The sequence below is a fragment of the Oryza glaberrima genome, chromosome 1, assembly GCF_000147395.1.
Source record: "Oryza glaberrima chromosome 1, OglaRS2, whole genome shotgun sequence".
In the NCBI taxonomy this organism is placed as follows: domain Eukaryota; kingdom Viridiplantae; phylum Streptophyta; class Magnoliopsida; order Poales; family Poaceae; genus Oryza; species Oryza glaberrima.
Genome location: NC_068326.1, coordinates 7,615,564 through 7,635,379, shown reverse-complemented (window position 1 = coordinate 7,635,379; position 19,816 = coordinate 7,615,564). Strand labels below are relative to the sequence as shown.

At 44.6% G+C, this 19,816-nt stretch overlaps 3 protein-coding genes across 3 annotated transcripts; 1 reads left to right on the top strand and 2 right to left on the bottom strand.

Moving 5' to 3' along the window:
• The first annotated feature begins 3,512 nt into the window (after window positions 1-3,512).
• LOC127766212 (MFS18 protein-like) lies at window positions 3,513-4,341 on the top strand. The gene has a single exon (XM_052291298.1). It carries the CDS (start codon window positions 3,615-3,617, stop codon window positions 3,975-3,977), a length of 363 nt encoding a protein of 120 aa, XP_052147258.1. The 5' UTR covers window positions 3,513-3,614; the 3' UTR covers window positions 3,978-4,341.
• Window positions 4,342-7,693: 3,352 nt separating this feature from the next.
• On the bottom strand, window positions 7,694-12,450 carry LOC127754328 (E3 ubiquitin-protein ligase hel2-like). The gene is made up of 6 exons (XM_052279818.1): window positions 12,060-12,450; window positions 11,619-11,939; window positions 9,855-10,063; window positions 9,731-9,779; window positions 9,331-9,420; window positions 7,694-9,223 (listed from the first exon to the last, which is right to left on the bottom strand). The coding sequence occupies exons 1-6, from the start codon at window positions 12,411-12,413 to the stop codon at window positions 8,033-8,035; spliced, it is 2,214 nt and encodes a 737-aa protein (XP_052135778.1). The 5' UTR covers window positions 12,414-12,450; the 3' UTR covers window positions 7,694-8,032.
• Window positions 12,451-13,876: 1,426 nt separating this feature from the next.
• On the bottom strand, window positions 13,877-18,752 carry LOC127760591 (50S ribosomal protein L3-2, mitochondrial). Its single transcript, XM_052284874.1, has 5 exons — window positions 18,323-18,752; window positions 17,263-17,472; window positions 16,105-16,209; window positions 14,545-14,658; window positions 13,877-14,452 (listed from the first exon to the last, which is right to left on the bottom strand). Exons 1-5 carry the CDS (start codon window positions 18,686-18,688, stop codon window positions 14,288-14,290), a joined length of 960 nt encoding a protein of 319 aa, XP_052140834.1. The 5' UTR covers window positions 18,689-18,752; the 3' UTR covers window positions 13,877-14,287.
• Between the last annotated feature and the right edge of the window lie 1,064 nt (window positions 18,753-19,816).

Sequence of the window (19,816 nt, the reverse complement as noted above, 5' to 3'; positions counted from 1 at the left end):
ATAATCAACTTGTCATTTTCTAGCTAACTAGGAATCTCTAGCTAGGTGTAATAGTATGATGCTATGAGCCAAAAGACCCCGGCCATATCCCTGATCAGGGCATGTTGGCCGTGCCCATGCATCTAGTAGCATTATGTCACCCAACTACCATTCTTCCAAAGTTCCAAGCGCTATAAATCTGCTTATGGGAGTAGATCGATCTGCAGGTGCATGCAATTAACAGCAGATGTATGCAAAGTATAAACTGGCAGTACCAAGTTGTGTTTATTCCTCAGCCGCTAAAGGCAAATTATAACAAACAAAACAACAGTAATAGTTATCATTTGCTACAGTCACTAAATTAAATTAGTCAAGTAGAAATTTAACCTCCCATTGTTACTACCTAGCGAATTTGAAGCTCCATCCAAGTTATGGAAATAGTACTCCAGCTAGCGAATTTGATTCTCTCTGAACTGGAGTAAAGAACAGAAGAGCTACTACACCACATGCACGCAAGCTGTAATGTCTGACATATTTGATCCTACCATTCTTTGTCAAACCAGTACTGGATTTCTGCTGCTAGTACGCACAAGACTAGCAGGCAGCGATGAGGTTATGATCTGACCGTGGTAATAAATTGATTAATAATTAACCCCGTGAAAGTTGAAGAACACTCAAGAACATATATATGGTCCGTTTTCATTAGCGTGGTAGTAACACACAACAATATAAATATATAATGTATACCAACGATGAAATGAATCAATCGAGCGGCGATATATAATTATTAATTGTTATAATTGCCAGGATGATACACATTAATTATCACTCACACGCATACACGAGTTCTTTCCTAGTGTTAAGTGTCACGATCAACTAGATTCTCTATCAGTACGTATCCATGCTTATAGAAAGTCATGGCCAAACAGTTCTTTGATCTCCCTGTCTAGCTTCAACCGATTAATCGCTCTAAAATCTAAACAGATTTTCTTTCTTTTTCTCCTGGTTCAAAAATGTCCTCCTTTTAATTAGTTAAATGGAGAACAAACGGGTACGTTTATACGTCGGTTGTCCGAGAGCTGCCTAGAGTTCTCTGTGGGTTTGGGTTCAAAACTTCAAATCATCTCGGATTTTGGTATTAATCTTATGCGTGTTATAGTTTTGTAGCGGCATAATGTTCATGCCCATACCGTCCTTTTTTTTCTTATTCCTTTTTAATATGAAAAAGTATGAATTACCCCCCCCCGAACTATCGTGGTCGTCCGAATTACCCCCCTGAACCACAAAACTGGACATTCTTCACCCCCAACTATGCAAACCGGACGAATTACCCCCCTCGACTCAATCCGCAGTGGTTTTGGCCTACGTGGCGTACACGTGGCAATTCAGTCAGCATTTTATTTTATTTTTAATGGTGGGACCCACATGTCAGACCCCTCTTTCTCTCTACCCCCCTCTCTCTTCCCCCCCCTCTCTCTCTCTTTCTCTCTATCTCTGCGCGCGGGGAGATGGAGGGGATGGGGGAGAGGCGGGTCGACGAGCTCGGCCGGCTCTGGTGGCAGAGGCAGCGGCGACGGCACCGTCCGCGGCAGGACGTGGAGCAAGGCAGCGGCGGCGACCTCCTTCCCCACCGTCGCGGTGGCGTGGAGCTCGGACACGCCGGCACTACGGCGGTCGCCCCTTCCCCGCGCGCCGCCGTCCACCGCAGTTGCCGCCCCGCCGTCGATGCGTAGCCGTGCGCCCACAGGACCTCATGCGCCGCCTCCACCACAGTTGCCACCGCCGCCGCAGCCGCTGCCCCGCCCTGACCCGACGAGCGGGAACGGCCTTCTTCTCCTCTTCTCCCCCACTCCTCCCTCCCCTCTCCTCTCCCGGCAAGGTGGATTGCGCAACCGTGCGGATCTGACGGTAGTGGGGAGGTGCGGTGGCCGTCGCCGTGCGGATCCGACGACGGTCGTCCCCCCGTGTGGCGCCGACGGATTTGGTCGCGGGAACGGCCTCCTCCTCTGCCGCTGCTTCCTCCCTCTTCCGCCTCTCTTGCTCCTCCTCCCCGTCCTCCTCCCGACACCGCTCCAGCTCCCAACGCGCGCCTCCGTCCGCCGTCCCCCGTCCTCCCCCCGACGCTTCCGGCCATGGCCGCCGACGCCCGCCTCTCCCCCATCCTCTCCACCTCCCGGCGCACCGCGTGCGCGCCGACCGCCGGCCCGCCCCCGCGCCGCCGCCCATCGCCCTTCCCCGCGCCGCGCCATGCGTGCCGGCCGCCGGCGTGTGCACCGCTGCCGCTGACCGATGAAGAGAGAGAAAGAGAGAGGGAGGAAGAGAGAAAGAGGGGTCTGACATGTGGGTCCCACCATTAAAAATAAAATAAAATGTTGACTGGATTGCCACGTGTACGCCACGTAGGCCAAAACCACCGCGGATTGGGTCGAGGGGGGGTAATTTGTCCGGTTTACATAGTTGGGGGTGAAGAATGTCCAGTTTTGTGGTTTAGGGGGGTAATTCGGACGAGCGCGATAGTTTGGGGGGGGGGGGGGGTAATTAGTACTTTTTCCTTTTTAATAATCTCAGGCTCTATGCATATCCTAGGGCATCCATATCCTAGCTATATGCAGAGGTTGACAGGTTGTCTCTTAGATCGATTAATAATATCACATTGATGCAATTAATTATCTGAGATCAATAAAGTTTTTCTTTATGTTAAATTAATATCAGTAATAGATGCTAAGTCCTTCATTAGTAGTATCCCACATTTAATCACAGTTGAAGGACACACAAAAAAAAAAGCAATGCCATTAATATGCCATCTCTCTTGTTTTCCATTGCCTACCAAGTGCCATATGATATCATCATCAGGCACACCAATCCATAACTAGTTTATTAGAGCAAGTTTAATAATAGAGCCAACTATAAGCTTATAATTTATATTGGAGTAAACATGTATAGTAAATGAGCTATAAGGTTATTTCTTTTTTTCTCCTCCTCTCTCTATCTCTTACCTATATATTTAATATTTAATGTATTTGTCTTGAAGTATGTGAATAGCTAGCTCTTGCATGAGAGCCAATCCTCTGCATTTTTTAAATTCTCTTTCCTCCACATAAGCATATAGTTGGCTTATAGCCTGCTATTATACTTGGTCTTAGTACACTAACCCCCCTTACATGCAATGCAAGCTGTCTAATTAAAAGGGTTTCACAACATTTTGAATGCCACTACTAGCTCCCAACCACAACCACAGATCTAGCTAGGGTTTGTTCATTTCTCTCCTCTCTCCTCCTCCTTTCCGTTGTGCCAATTCATCCAAAGTCATTGAGAGCCATACTACTCCATATCATATTACTCCTACATGTGTACTACATTTATATTGATGATCTGTAAGAGCAAAAGTATTAATGGGGATCACAGGATTGCAGTAACAGCAGCAGGTACCCCCTCCTTTAACATCCGCAGTTACGCCTCCCACCTACCGTCTTCTCTGCCGATCGATGACGATGAGCTTCTCCTCCTCCTCCTCCGCTATAAATCCTCTCCCCTCCTCTCTCCCTCCTCCTCCAACTCCACATCGATCAGCAGCAGCAGCAGCAGCTTGCACACTCGAGCTTAGCTTAGCTTTTGCAAGAGAGATCGAGCTAGAGATGGAGAAGTCGAGCAAGATGATGGCGGTGGCGGCGGTGGTGGTGCTGGCGGTGGTCGGCGCGGCGGAGGCGAGGAACATCAAGGCGGCGGCGGCGGCGGCGGAGAGCAAGGACACGGTGGTGCAGCCGACGACGTTCCCGCCGTTCGACCGCTTCGGGAGCGCGGTGCCGGCGTTCGGCGGCATGCCCGGCAGCAGCATCCCGGGGTTCAGCCTCCCCGGCAGCAGCGGCTCCACCCCCGGCGGCCTCGGCGGCTTCGGCAGCATGCCCATGTTCGGCGGCCTCGGCGGCGGCTCACCTGGCCTCGGCGGCGGCATGCCCGGCTCCCCCGCCGCCGCCGACAAGCAGGCCAAGAAGCCATGAGAGACCTCGCCGTCGCCGGCGGCGTCGCCGCTGCTGCGCGGGTAATGTGCTCTATGTAGCGCACGGCGTTGCATGCAATATGGATGGCTATATGACGCGCGCGCGTTATATCTTCATATGTGCAGTTAGCTTGCACTGTGTCTAGCTAGCGTTCTATTATGAGTAGTGTCTCTTCTATCTCTTTTCTTTACATGCATTTGGAGGAGGATTATTCTATCTGTTTGTTGGTTGGTTGTGTTTGTTTGTTTTAATTAGGTCCCTTCTTATATTTTGTGTTTTAATTAAGTTCGTGATCATGTAGTATTACTACCACTGTTTCGAGCTCGAGGCATGAATAATGCTAAATGTGATCATTATTGTGTTATTGTATGGTGATGGCTATATATATTACTATCTCTGCTTCAAAACATAAGCATTTCTGGTGTGTCACATCACATCTCTCCGTTTCAGATAAATTTTAGAAATGTGGAGAAATGCTTATATTCTGAAACAGAGGTAGAAGTAATTACTGATCGTGCTCAGCATTTTATGTGTTTGAATATGGTCAGAGTTGAGGTTCTACACTATCCCTTGGAGAAGTGACATACCTGCAAGACATTCTTATGATGGTGTCTCTTGTGTGTATGAGAGAGAGGAAGCTAGCCAGGAAGCTCTCATTGACTATATCAATTGGAATTTAGAAGCAAGTTAATTAATATAAAACAACATGCCATGCATGCAAATCAACCCTACAAACTACTAGTACTACACTGAAGATTGAACTTAAGAGCTTTTTATACTAATCATGGGACAGACATGAACATATCACAGTATTAAAAAAGAAAAAGAGAAAAAAAGGTACTAAAACCTAGCAGTAATGTTGAGGCAGATGCAAGACTTTAATTTACCACATGCTATTGCACAGACATTTACTTCTGGGTCAGAAGGAAGTAAATTCACTGTTCTATAGGTGGTACAGTTATTATCGTTTTCGCATTTATGGACGCCTTTCCTGTGTAGTACTGTATCCTACGTCTACACTCTACAGTCACTCTACACGGTCTAGAGAAGATAAAAAAAAAAGCTGATGACTACTCCAATCAGATGCAACCATGTACTCCTTGAACAACACAGCTGGGCAGACCAGAGAAAATAAATACTCCTCCATAACGTACAAGGAGTACTAGTCCATGACCATATATAAGGGTTAAAAAACAAGTTGAGAACAATAATTCCATATTTCCGTACGTACGCTGACACGGAGAAGTTTGAGATCACGCCATTGCAAAAAGATGGTTTTATTGAAACACCATCGTTTAAATGGGATTTAATAAATTACCACTGACAACTAGCGCGGTGTCAATGGGCGAACCTGCCTAGTGCTTACCAGGTCACAGGACCACAGGTAAATTACTCAATGCTAGCTAATTTATATCATATTAATTAGTATAGTAGTTAATAATTTGCTAATTGATATGTATAGGATTTTCAATAATTTTTATTCTTGTTCACCATTGCGTGCCGTACATGGTACAATTACAAGCCATCCTGGATAGAAGTGCCCTTGGACTACTTTAGCTTCTTCCTCCCAGCGCCCATGGTGTTGGCAATGGCGACCATCGTGAATATAAAGCAGGCGAGCTTGATTTCGAGCCACCCCACTGTCTAGCAGGAGTTGGCACACCTAGACCTAGGGATGGAAACAAGCCAAGCCGAGCTTGGGATTGGTTCATGGTTTGGTTAGCATATCGAGCTAAAAGAGTACTGGCTCGGCTTGTCCTTGAGCTAGCCGACAAGTTTTGGCGGAGGAGCGATGACATCTTCTTCCTTCGTGAGGGACATCGACATCTTTTTGAAGGCCGAAGGGGTAATAAGGCAAGGGGAATAAGTCTACTGTGCCTCCCTCATCTCTTACCACTGGTTGAATCGTCTCCCTCAATAGCAAAACCGGTTACAAGGCCTCCTCCATTCTTGGAAACCGGTGCAAATCGACTCCTTAAATGGTTTCAGAAGCGGTTTCATCTTACATGGCGCTCATGGGACCCTATTGCTAGTTAAAAAAAATAAAAAAAAATAACAATCCCACATCTCAGTCATCCTCTCTCCCGTTCTCTCTCTTTCTCCGGCGTAGTGGTCGGCGAGCTCCTCCCTGCGCACGCCACGAAATCCAATTCAAGCCTTCGTTGTTGAGATCGATTGCGGTTGGCTCTAGCGAGTTGTGACCAGAGCTAGCTAGCAGCTGCTACAGCGATTTTTGGCCTGCCTGCCTGCCTGCTTGCTTCTTAATGACGGAGCTATATCTGAACGACATGGCGTAAGGGGTGCTGAAGAAGTAGGAGTCGTCGTCGGTGCTCAGGTGTCCAGCTGCATGGCCATGCCGGCGACTACGGGGGAGGGGTCCAGCTTGACGCCGCCCGCTGCCTTCCCCGGCGATGCTCGAGTTTCATCATCCTGGAGGAGCTCGGCATCGGGCGAGAACGACGATGAGGAGGAGGAGAAGGCCACCCTGCCACCTCGCAGCACTAGCAGGATGATGCCATGGAGACAAACCCAGCAGTAGAGAGGGACATCGCGGCACGGCGTTCGTCGTCGTCGAGCCGTGGCGATGCGTCGGCAAGGCCGTCGGTGCGGAGGAGAGGGTGCTGTACAACACCGGGTAGGCCAATGGGCTGATCCATCTGGTCACCAAACGGGGCTGACCCGAGGTGGGGCCGTGGCCAGGGGACCCCGGCGAGGACCCCCGCCATGTCGAACAGGTACTCCGCGGTGTTCGTGACTGGGTTGAGAGCGATTGGGAAGGGCTCGCCGGAGACGACGACTCCGCCAGGGAGAAAGATAGAATGGGAAAGAGAGGTGACGAAAAAAATAAAAGGATGACTGACACGTACCGGGTGTAAAATTTTTATTTTTTTTCTTACTGACATGTGGGTCCCACGCGCATCATGTAGGACAAAACAATCAAAGGAGTCGATTTACACCGGTTTTTGAAAATAAGGGAGGTACTATATCCGGTTTTGCAATTCAGGGAGACAAATTAACCAGGGGCAAGAGATGAGGGAGGTAAAATAGACTTACTCTTAAGGCAAGGCTAGGGCTAAGGGCTGTTTGGTTCATTCCCTCATTTTACCAAACTTTGCCACACTTTGCTACAGTTTTTTAATTCAAAGACCCATATATCATACACCCATTTTTTAAGCCAAACCTTACCTAAAGTGTGGCCATCAACTTATAAGCCAAATAAAGCCACATATTTGGTTAGGTTTGACAAGGAGGTTTGGCAATGTTTGGGAGGTAACCAAACAAAAAAGGCAAGGGGCCGGCCGCCGCACGCTTGTAGTTGTAGGTGCCCGGCCTCGACGTCATCGGCACTGGGAACAGCTAGCTGCTCGTACGTCGCCGTCGCCCAACAGGTGCTCCACGTAGGGGAACCACTCGTGGCACGCCGCCAAGCCGCTCCATGCGGAGGTGATGGCGGTGGCGGTCCGGTCACGCCTCATCGGTGTCTTCTGGCTGGCTATGGATGATCGATCAATGAAATGTATTTATATGGCAAAGATGCAAATCAAACTCTGACTTGTCGGCAAAGCAGTGAACGACCGACATGGCTTGCACTAATTTGAGTAGTAATTAGCACTTCCTCGGCAAAAGTATTTACAGAACATATGAGTTTGACATTATCTTTTATCTCTATCAAGGTACGATTTTGACCATAACTTCGTATTAAAAGGAGTTTTGAGTTGACAGCAACAGAACCGTCTATAGCCCAAATTCACTCATGTGAAGTTGCAAAACTCGACTATGCAGTATGGTGTGGACCGTTCTAGTCTCAAGTTCCATGGTCTACCAAACGCACGCACCACACAAAAAATAGACAAAAAGAAAAAAAAAAATCAAAATGCAAACGCACCACACATGATAGACAAAAAAGAAAAAAAAATCAAAATGCAAACGCATCACACATGATTGCTGCACTCATGTACTCAACTATCAGACACACACCAGATAGACACAAACCTTGACATTTCGTAGCGGCTCAAATGGCAGGTCTAACTAACTTGACCTGCAAAACCAATTCGTCACTTCTTTGCTTTGCTCATGAAGAGTCTCTGGCCCCCACGGCTTTGCCAAGCACCCTTCAAAGGCAGACCCTGAGAAGATCCATCTGTTGTTCTCCCTTCTTTTCGCTGCACGCCACAACACCCTTCCTGGGGCATGTAATTTGACTGGAACTTGATGGCAGTATTCAGCAACTTATCTTTCAGCGGATCTGTTGCAGCATTACTGGTTCCTATGGCGTCAGGAACTCCCCCCTTCCCCTTCTTATTCTGATTGCCTTGTTTCGAGTTATCGGTTCCACCCCCACCATTTTCTTGGAGGCTTGTAAGGCGCAAATTGGCATAGTAGGCATCTGCAAGCTCCTTCTGCTTCTGAGCATCAGGCAATAACCTGGCCATTTCAGGAACAAGGTGCAAGAGACCAAACTGCTTTACATATGAAAGGTACTCCGAAGAATTGATAACACCTTGCCGATATTCCCCAGCGATCTCTTTAAATGCGTTGAACATATCCTGATCCATTCCTAATGCAGCCCGCATTTTCTCAACCAGGGCTTTATTTGCTGCAAGAATGTCCTCCACACTGGATAACACCTGGCTGTTGCTGAATGTGTCTTGCCTTTCATTTCCAGCAGAACTGGGGACATGCACAGGGCGGCTTGTTGAGCCAGAAGGGATCAAAGAATTATTTTTTAGGAACTGAGGCTGAACAGCTTGGTGCATGTTCTCAGTTCTCTTGCTGTATTGTGCAAGCCCAGATACATGGGTGTTTTCAGGTAATGTTCTTGTACCCTGCTGTGCTAAAGCAACATTCCTGTTACTAGTAACTGATAAAGGACGAAACTGCTGGTCCCCAATCCTTGCTGCAGTCCTTGAGCTCTGACTATGTGCTGGTGCCTTCCTTGATTGTGCTGGTAGGGAAGGGAATGAAGCTTCTTGAAGGACAGAACCTACTCTAGCATCATGGACCTCCTGACGGGAAAGAGGAGGAACACATGCTTGCTGAAGTACCCGATTTCTCACAAAGCTTTGTCTTGTTTCTGATGATTGCCCAGAACTAGAAGAAATGCTTAATGATTGCAATGGCACCCGAGATGAATCACTTTGACCTCCCAACCCATGGCCTACAGCTGCAATGCCATTTTGCATGGACGACGAGCTACTGTCAACAGCACCAGGCATGTGCTTCCCGTGTTCCACACCATTATGCCTCTGGATGGAATAAGAGAATTGAATGAAAGATCAACTAAGCATAGACAACACAAAAAGTAGAATGGTGACATTTCCAGCAAGTGATGTGCACAACTGTATTCACTTGCCTTGAGCTCTGCTTCACTTTCAAAGACAACAAACTTCTTCTCCAAGCACCCTTTATCCTCACAGAGAAAATGGTCTCTCAGGAAATGCATCTGAATACAGACAAGCACAATGCTAAATTGTAACCTCAAATCAAATACAAGTGAGCATTAAACTTAGTAGCATAAGATGGCCATAATTCAACTTATTAGATGGAACACATTAACATAATTCAAGTATGACTTATTTGGATATGGTTATGGACCAGTCACTTTTCATGCAACATTTCATCTCATCCTGTTTTTCTCTAATGTAATGTTGATGTTGGATTTGAAATTCACAGGGTTTGTGTCCATGTCCGGATTGAATTTAAGACAGTACTTGATTTCATACAAGTATGCCAGCTTGATATATATAGCATACCTCTAAGTCATCATAGTTCCTAAAGTAGTCATATTGTCCAGAATGTTGCCTGTTAACAATCACAAAGTCAGCATTATGCTGTTGCCTCACTAAATAAGATAATGACTGCAGTCTTGCAGAATACCTTTGACATATATGGCAGGAAAAATGTTCTCTTGTCATATGGGTGTATAATTCATTATCACCATAAAATGGGCTTTTGCAAAACTCACACATTGGATGCCCTCCAAAGCCACGGCGCTCAACCTCTGAGCCATCCACCTCCGAATCACCAGATTTTATGTGCTGATTTAATTGAGACATTGTATAAAGCTTCTGCTCACAAATAAATACCTGCCAGAGACAACATACAAGTCAGGAACCACAATTATAAAGTAATCTATCTGTTCAACTATATAAGGTGTATTCTTTCAGCACGTAGAGTAACCAATGATCCAGGGAAAAGGACTACTGCCCTCAATTATTGCCTTAATTACATTCCTTAACTCGTACAGAGAATACTACTTACTACATGCATGCACATTAAATGGTATGATGCAGAACCAGGTTAGCAGGGAAAGTGAGTACTCCCTCTGTCCCAAAATATAAGCATTTCTACCTATTAATCTGGACAAGTGCTTGTCCAGATTCATAGCTAAAAGTTGTTATACTTTGAGACAGAAGTAGTAAAAAATTAGTACTTTGAAAACAGTGTGTGCCTTATATAGTTGAACATGCATGCAAGTAAAGGACACCCTACTTAGTTGAACGGAGGGAGTAAAAACCATGGACTAGTTTGTAACATTCATGGAGGAGGCTATAAACATGTTAGGCATTCTAAACATAGTAGTTGGTGTTAACAAAATTATGGAAGTCAACAACAATGCCATCCTTCAAAAAAGTGCTCCAAATTGATACAAATGCTCGAATGGACCAGATAGAACACACTTATTTAGAGGACAGTAATCAAATCATCACCATCTACCACATGATCATGATATCAGGATCTATATTCAAATACACATTTTGCAGTACTGATATAAGTAGAAATCATCATGACAGGCAAAGAAAATAAGGTGAAACATCATGACAGATATTGGCAGGGTTTGCTGCACATTCTGAATTAGTGTCTAAGGAAAAGCAGTGCTAATTAACTATATAATATCTGTTCTAACCAGTTTAAGCATGTAAAAAACTACTTGTGTGTATGCCTGCATCTGTAAATGTCCATTTATACACACATCGTCCAAAGGTATCAACTATTTAATTATTAGACATTCAAATATTGCATTACAGAAAAGCACGGGAACTTCAACGAGGTTGAAGAATATGGGCTATTATACATAAGGTAACAGATCTAAATATAACATCAACTGGTAGGTAAAATCAAGGGATAAACATGTGAAGTTGTGCAAAAGTAATTCAATCTCAACACTACTTAAATCCCCGTGCAGAGTCAACCCTATGTTTCTCTACAGAGGAATGCTTTGGTGTTAAATCAAATAATTTCTGTGCAAGTTAAAACTTATAGCATCATGCAACTAAAAGATATAAGAATTAATAATAAATTGATCGTGCACAGCAGGGCAATTCCTGTCTCATATGTATCATGGGCTCGTGGCATTGGGCACAAAGGAATTTTTAAGGGGGAAAAATGACCATAATGTACCTAATTATATTCACAATAGCTAGTGATGGAAGTATGGAACTGGAAGTACAAAATAACAATTTTATTCACAATGAATAATATTGTCGAACCAGTTAAAACGTACATCAGAACGAACATCAAACTTGTGTAACAAACTAAATTTAATACAACAAACCAAAGTACATATCACATACTTCAAGCAATGACTCAAGTATCAGTTATTCAGGTAGGATCATGTATTGAGAAAAAAAAATAGTTCACCTTTCTGCCTTCCAAGCAAAGGTCACACATGTACAAGCCATGGCGATCGAGGAGATGCCCCTTGAGCTGATCAACGCTCCGGATCTTACTCTTACGCTTCGCCTTGGCCGCTTTACCAGTACGCTCCTCCTCCTCCTTCTTGTTGCTATCACAGACGCTACAAGAGAGCCGACACATGGCACTGATCATCCTGTACTGGTCGGCGTCGTCGAACCACGTCTGCGTGGCCTCGTGGTGCCAGTACTCCCCGGCCTTCCCCTCGCCGCCGGCGCCGCGGAGCGCCGAGAAATCGGGGATCACCTTCGTCCGGTCCCCCATTGCCTGCCCAAATCGAGAAAACCAAAACAGGTGGTGAGCGCGCGCGCGCGCAAGGGAGAAAGGGGGGAAATCGGGGAAGCGAAAACCCTAGGGTTCGTGGGGAGGAGGGGGAGGGAGGGGGACCTTGGTGACGAAGACGGCGGGGCAGGGGGTGATGCAGAGGCAGCAGCGGAGGTCGCGGAGGACGAAGCGGAGGCGGGCGACGCAGGTGGAGCAGACCTCGCGGTGGGCGCAGGCGCCGTAGGCCACCCACTCGAGCGGCTCCGCGCAGACGGCGCAGGCGTCGTCCATGTCGGCGGCGGGGAGCTCCGCGGCTGCGGGCGGCGGCGGAGGAGGCGGAGAAATCGGAGGAGGTGGAGGAGGAGAGGGGCGGAGGAGGGGGAGGGGGAAGGTACTAGAAGGTTCGAGAAGGCGGCGAGGGGTGGTGGTGAGGAGCGAGGCGGGGAGGGGAGGTGTCCAGTCGAGTGCGCGACGCATTGCTGGTTGGTGGGGGTGGGCTCGCGGTGGCGGTGCTGGTGGCAAGTGTGGTAAGCCGCAGCCGCGGTTGGTTTTCATAGGACACGACTGACGAGTGGACTGTAGACTGTAACTGTAGTAATATGCTTTTAAAAATTTGATATTATGCCATTGTCACAATTGGGTATCGTTAAAATACCATTTCATGAATAGGTTTCCATAAAATATCGCTCTCAACATTAAAATACTATCTAGGACTAAATTACCCTTCTTCTCATCTTCTTCCTCCTCCTAATAGCCGTTTGGCGATGGCAAAGCTCCTTCTCATTTTAAACATTACAAGTATGTTAGTCTCATGGAATTTCCTATGAAAGACTTTGAACCAAAGGATTGAATCCTATATTATCCTTTGAAATTTTTATGGAATGGACAATCCTATAAAAATTTTGGAGAAAATTTAGCTTCAACCTCTTGGGAATTTCCCTTTGAGCCTATCTCTCTCATCCGATTCCTGCGTTTTTCTACGGTACAATCAAAACGATCATAGATGTGTTTTTCCTATATTTTGTAATCCTTTGTTTGACACTTTCATTCCTATTAAAAAATCTTGAGTTTTTCATATTTCTCATTCATGCGTTTTAAAGGGGCCCTAAATATGGGGTGTAGCACAACAAATTTTCATGATTAGGTCTATATTTGACCCGAATCAGAACCATGTCGAAGCGTACTGGGATTCGTGTAACGCTCATACGTTCCTTTCAATTCGATGTGTTTACCTTTCTCGGTTGACCATTAGTTTTTATAAATCAAACAATAATAAACTTATGAAAGAACAAGATTATTTCAAGTAACACATTGATCGGTTCGTCGCAATTCAGTGAAACAATATTTAATTACATTTGTTAGCGTGATTTATAGGTACCATAACCATAGGAAACTCATAGGAAACTCCAGAGACGATCACCGTTGAATTTTCAATTGATCAACTTCACTACAGTTACACCTTATTTCCAAGGATATAAGGTAAGGCAAGGATATAAGGTAAGGCCTTTCTAGGTCTGAGGGTGAAAAATTTTAGCGTGTCGCGGATATACGGACACACATTTGAAGTATTAAACGTAATCTAATAATAAAATAAATTACAGAGTCCGTCTGTAACCTGTGAAACGAATTTATTAAGCCTAATTAATCCGTCATTAGCAAATGTTTACTGCAGCACCACATTGTCAAATCATGACACAATTAGGTTCAAAAGATTCGTCTTGCAATTTACACACAAATCTGTGTAATTAGTTTCTTTTTTCGTCTATATTTAATACTCCATGCATATATACAAATATTCGATGTGACAAGGTAAAAAAAAATACTCCATGCATGTGTACAAACATTCAATGTGACAGGGTAAAAAGTTTTTGCGTGGGAACTAAACATGGCCTAACATGATGATCTACAGGTCTAGAGCAAGAAACATACACCACTCAAACTCATTTCTTAAAAAGAGAAGACCAATCAAAGGTTACTGTCTGGTTTCAAGGAACACAAAACCTAGCCTGAATTGGAGAATACAGAACTGCAATACAATGCTGACATACATCTATCTCTGCGGTGAATCTTTCCCATTTTATATATCTATCTGAAGCTTAGATTACACAAATTATTGAACAAAAAAGTTCCATTTTGTCAAACAATCAGCTCAAAACCCTAATCGAGTTAGGGCCCTGGCACATTTGCCAAGTAGTGTACATGGAACAACATTGATCAGAGGCGGGCCAGTAATGGGATGACTCGCAATCCAGCAACTACTCATATATCCATGCAAAATTTAACAATTTTGTCGGATGGTCAAGCTGAAGTGCACAGAAAACAAAAGGACCCTTCCAAAGTAGGCCCTAATCTTAATCCGCTACCATGAATGGGTCGATGTCACCAAGATCAGCGACGAGGAGCTCCTCCGACTCACCTTCTTGTGAGAAATATGTTGGGAAAGGCAGCTTAGCTATGTCGGGTTTCTTGTATATTGAGTCCTTAACAAAAACAAAGCTGCCTTGAGGACCAGGAACCTGCAAAATAAACGATAAATACATATTGCGCATATCAACCTCTATACATCAGCAAGACATACCATTAAGTTCAAAGGTACAGATGAAACTACCTGGCCTTTCAGATACAATAAGTTCCTGGCAGGGTCTATTTGATAAACCCATACATTTTTCACGGTGCGCTGTACACCACCCATACGTCCAGGCATCTTTCTGTTTTTGAAGACCTGCAAACATATTACAGCAATGTTACCAACTATATATGCAAGAATGCTTGCCGCAGGCTGCTTTCCGTTAACTACTTCATTGTTTTCCAACCAACAGCTTCAGATTACAAACTGCATATGATAATTTAAACCACTGCATTTCTTTTGCTTATGATATGGAAAAAAAATATTTTGTTCAGCCCAAGAGTAACACAGGAAGTCTTGAAGTGACGTCACTCAGGGAAAATACTAGAAAAGTCGCTTCTAACTGCAGGTTATACCTTGAAGATGCCATATCATTAGACAAAAATATAAGGTCTTACAGGGTTTTATTTGTCTTTTGCTCCACACATTTACTAATTCACTCACTCACACCATTAGGAGTCACTCTCACAAAACCGGAGTATTCATAAGGACCACAAAACCAACCGAGGGTTTCCCTTGAACGTATTCAAGGAAGAAGTGCTCTATTGCTGTAGGAAAATCTATGATTTGCTGCTCCGTTGTTGCACTCTAGGACTCATCACAGGATTTCTAAGTAACATGTGTTCCCAGGCTCACATGTCAGTGGGACATCAAATGGCAACTCTTTGGTAAGAAGCCAGCAGTTGGTATACCGAAGTTGAGGCCAGTAGTAGGTGGGAAGGATAAAGTCAAATCAACAGCAACATTGTCTATATCTAGATTCTAATTCATTTTTATGAAGAGAAACAATCTCTCCATTAGAAACGATACCTAGATAGCTAGATGGAGAAAGCTGCAGCTGCCCTGCTTCCCTTTTTTTTTAACCATTTGAGTTTCATTCAAATCAAGATACCCTTGTTTTGTTTTAACAAATTTTAAGCCATTTTAAGCTAAACGGCTAAAAATATTTGGGATGCATTTTAATTTTATGTAAAAAGCATTAGCTTGTATGTCTGCATCTCCAGTGAAGGGCGTTATCAGTTCAACATAATAAAAACTCCATTTAAATAAGGCTGTACTGTTGTTTTGGCTATATGTATGTGCCATTTACTATGTTAACATATTCACACTTGATAGCACTTTGTGGGTAACCATAACAGTGACGAGAATATGCAACGCAATCTACTAACTATTATGAACAATGAAGGAATAATAATTAGTAGTGTGGAAAAAAAAGGCACAAATTGACACTTGATAGTGCTTTCTGGATAACCATAACAGTAACGAGAATATGCAATGCAATCTACTAACTATTATGAACAATGATGGAATAATAATTAGAAGTGTGGAAAAAGAGAACTGTAAGAAGCACTATCTTTTGATCAATTTAAGCATTGGGATAACTTGCCAGTTATACTTATACAGGATTAATCCTTATATCAGGAAAGTTCTATTAAAAACTATGCTGCCACGTATTCTATAGTGGCAATTACCTGCCTCTTCTGGGAAGAGAAATGTATACCAATTATCAATTGGTCAGTGCATGGATATTATGAGACATACCCTTCCAGGAGCATCTCTTTGACCAGTAGAACCGATGCTCCGATGTGATAGAGATGCACCATGTGATGCAGGCATCCCACTAAAACCATGTCTTTTCATACCACCCTACACAAGGAAAAAGTGTTAAAGAAATGACTTATATTCATACCGTGGAGTGCTGACAAATGGATTATGAAAGTGAAATTCTGAAGTATCCAAATAACTGCAAACATGGATGCTACGCTATTGTGGTATTATGAACAGTTAATCAAATGAAATAAAAAAAATTAATACATCTGATTGCAATAATATAGTCAAATGTGAAATTAATATTAAAGCCTTAAACATTGAAAATCATCAACAACTTGCATTAATGTGGTAAAAAGGTCCCCAGGACCAACTGTTAGAGTTAGCCTTTACCAAATACCAAGCACAGATCCTGAAGGTTCTTAAAATCTCTATACAACTCTTTTCTTTATCATTAGCACAATAACAACTCAGAGAAGGGTAAATCAAGTTGCTATATTGCTTCCTCTCAACCTTAACTCACCTAGCTCTGCTTTTCTAGTATATATGCTAAGCCATCAAGCAGGAAAAAAAAAACTACTCCCTCCGTCTCAAAATATAAGAGCCTAGGACCGGATGAGACATTTCCTAGTATTACGAATCTAGACAGCTACCTAAATAGAACTCAAAGTAACTGGAATTACATTATGTACAAACTATTGAACACTGTGACTGAAAAGTGACAACACCATATATTTTTCATCTACCATATAACTACACTGGTTTTTTTTATTACAATTGGTCAATATTCTAATAATGACTTCCACACTTCAGCTCTTCCAAGGGCTTGCGTAAGTCCTAAAGCACTTCGAAGAATAGAAGCACCTCCAATTTCAACAATGAGCGGTGTTCATTATCTGCTTGCATGTTCAAAACAATTGATAGGGACACAAGTAAATGCTGCTTACATTATTAGAAAGTTACATATAGAGTCACAGCAATGCATTTCTGTAAGTAATTGTTTGGAACAAAATCAGATAACAACTATGAGCTGGAATTACGCCATACAATTCAATTTCAAGTAGATGCACAAATTGCTGATGCTCTCTTTTTACATTATTAAATGCAGAACAAAGCTGGCTTAACAAACATAGATAGGAAAATAATACATACCGCAAAACCTTTGCCCTTTGTGATTCCAGTAACATCCACAAATTGTCCGGGCACAAAATGGCGAACTGTGATTGTTGTTCCAAGAGGAATAAGTGCATCTTCAGTAACAGGAAACTCCCTTAGTTTTCTCTTTAGAGGGACTCCTTGTGCTCTGAAGTGGCCCACTTCAGGTTTTGTTAGATGTTTTTCCTTCTTTTGGCCTGCTCCAAGCTGATAAATACCAGGAAAAGAGTTCCAGAAGTTAGGAACAGATCTTGCAAAATGGAAGGCAATGGACCAAAGTTAACGATCAATAACTCTAGAGATTTACCAACAAGTTTATGTTTGGGCCAATAAAATAAAGTCTAAGAGCACACGTTTATTACGTTATGTATCTGAACTATTCACGGTGGAGAAGAGTCATCTACAGGTAAAGCAAATACAAGACATGTACTCCTTGATGCCAAAATCCCAGAACCAGGTGCCTGATCTATAAATAAGTTGTTGTGATGAATTTCGGAAGTGGCAGGGCCTCAGAGGTAAAACAATGCTACTATAAAATTTCAACATTGTCATTTCTACACATTTTTCTATCCACAACGGGAATAGACATTCGCAGAAAATTGCTACATGGTTTTCATTTCTTTTGCAGGGATATGCTTCAGTTACTGTTTACAGTACATCTCAATGAATTACCAACCAGGTATTGGAGAGGCCCTACAATGTGTGATCAGATTTATATTATTTCCTCCGTTTCATATTATAAGACTTTAGCATTGTGCACATTCATATACTGTCTAGATTCATTAACATCTATATGAACGTGGGCAATACTAGAAAGGCTTATAATATGAAACGGAGGGAGTATATATCATTTCATGTCTAAATCGAACCTCAACACTCTTGGAAGCCGAAAAATCTCCCTCTAAATTATTATGACTCCAACGAAAGAGTGAAGAAACACTACTTTCATTTTTGACCCCAGCACTTAATAATTTCCAGCGAAACGAACTCAGCTGATCCACTGGCTCGCGATGTCATCGAAACAAGAGTTCACACAGAGATCAGAAACGCGTAGCACCTGAAGCGCGAAGAACCCCTCCTTCTCGGCGGTCTTGACCTGGCAGACGACGTTGTCGTCGATCCAGAGGACGGTGATGGGCACCTTGGCGCCCCACTTGTCCCACATCGCCGACATGCCGCACTTGACGCCGATCACGCCGGTCCGCCGCGAGTCCGGGCCCATCACCCCCGCCCGAGCCTCTATGATCCGTCCCCCTCCCGATCCCTCGCCGCCGCCGCCGCCGCCCCCGGCGGCGGCGTCGTCGTCGTCGGGGTGGGAGACGAGGGGCTCGGCGGAGAAGGGGCGGCGGCAAGGGGGCAGGCGTGGGCCCGCGATGGAGAGGTGGCGGAGGCGCGCGAGGAGGCCCCTCGAGACGGCCGCCATGGTGGAGGCGGGTGCGGCGGCGGCGAGGCTGGAGATGGTGGTGGTGGTGGGTTTACGCGGCGGCGAGGAGGAAGGTTGGGTAGGGTTTAGTGAGCTTCGGAGGCCGAGGGGAAATGGCCCAGTGGGCCGGCGGAGGCGGAGCACAAGCACGGGCCCACTTGCAGGTGGGCTTCTTACGGCTTGAGGCTTTCCTCTCTCTGTCCGTCTCTGCGTTCCTTCGAACTCTTTTCAGAATCACACTACAATTTTCTCCAAATGTAGGTGTTCGCAAGACGCGTACTCTCACTCATATAAATACATACACAAACATTTTTAGAAAACTAACCCGACGTATCCTTAATATTGACGAAGTTATCATGGGTGTCTTACTGTCTACAAAGGCTTGTTCGACAGCGATCTTTATTACTATACAGCAGCCAACAGGAACAGTGTTTTATATTTAGGGCAATTGTATTTCTACCCTTGCTTTATGTTTCAATTGTGATTTTACCCCTGCTTTTTAGGGTTTGTGATTTTGCCCCTGCTTTTTTAAAACGAAGCAACCGTCTACCTCTGGTTTGGACGGTAGTTTGGTGGACCCGGGATTTCCGAATTAAACGAAGAAAGAAAATGCTATTATAATTTGTGAATGACTATTCTACCCTTCTTCAATGAAACAACCAAATCCCCAAACCTTTGCTGTCCCGATCCAATCGAAAACCCTAGCTTGCTGGGTTGCAAGCGGCGGCGGCGGCCGCTTACGCAACAAGCGGCGACGCGCGGCAGGGAGGAGTGGCGGCTCGGGCCAGCGCGCGGTGGAGTCGGGCGCGGCGGCCCCGAGGAGCGGCGGCTCCGTCGGCGCGTCGGCGTTTGCTCGGCTAAAAACTCTGGGTTATTACATGCTTTCTATAAGTTGTGAGAGCAGGCTGCAAAAACAAATAGGGCAGCCAGCTCTGAGGTGATCTGGTGATGTGGTCATTACTTCTTCCACGAAATTGTATGATATTGTTGCTGCTTACTGCTCGATCCGTCGATATAGATTTGAGCTCTTCCAGAGTTCTCCAGCCAGTTTACATCTGAGAAGGATGTGGTCAGATGGACAGATGATTCTATCGTCGGACAAGTCTCACAGTTGGTGTTTAATCTGTT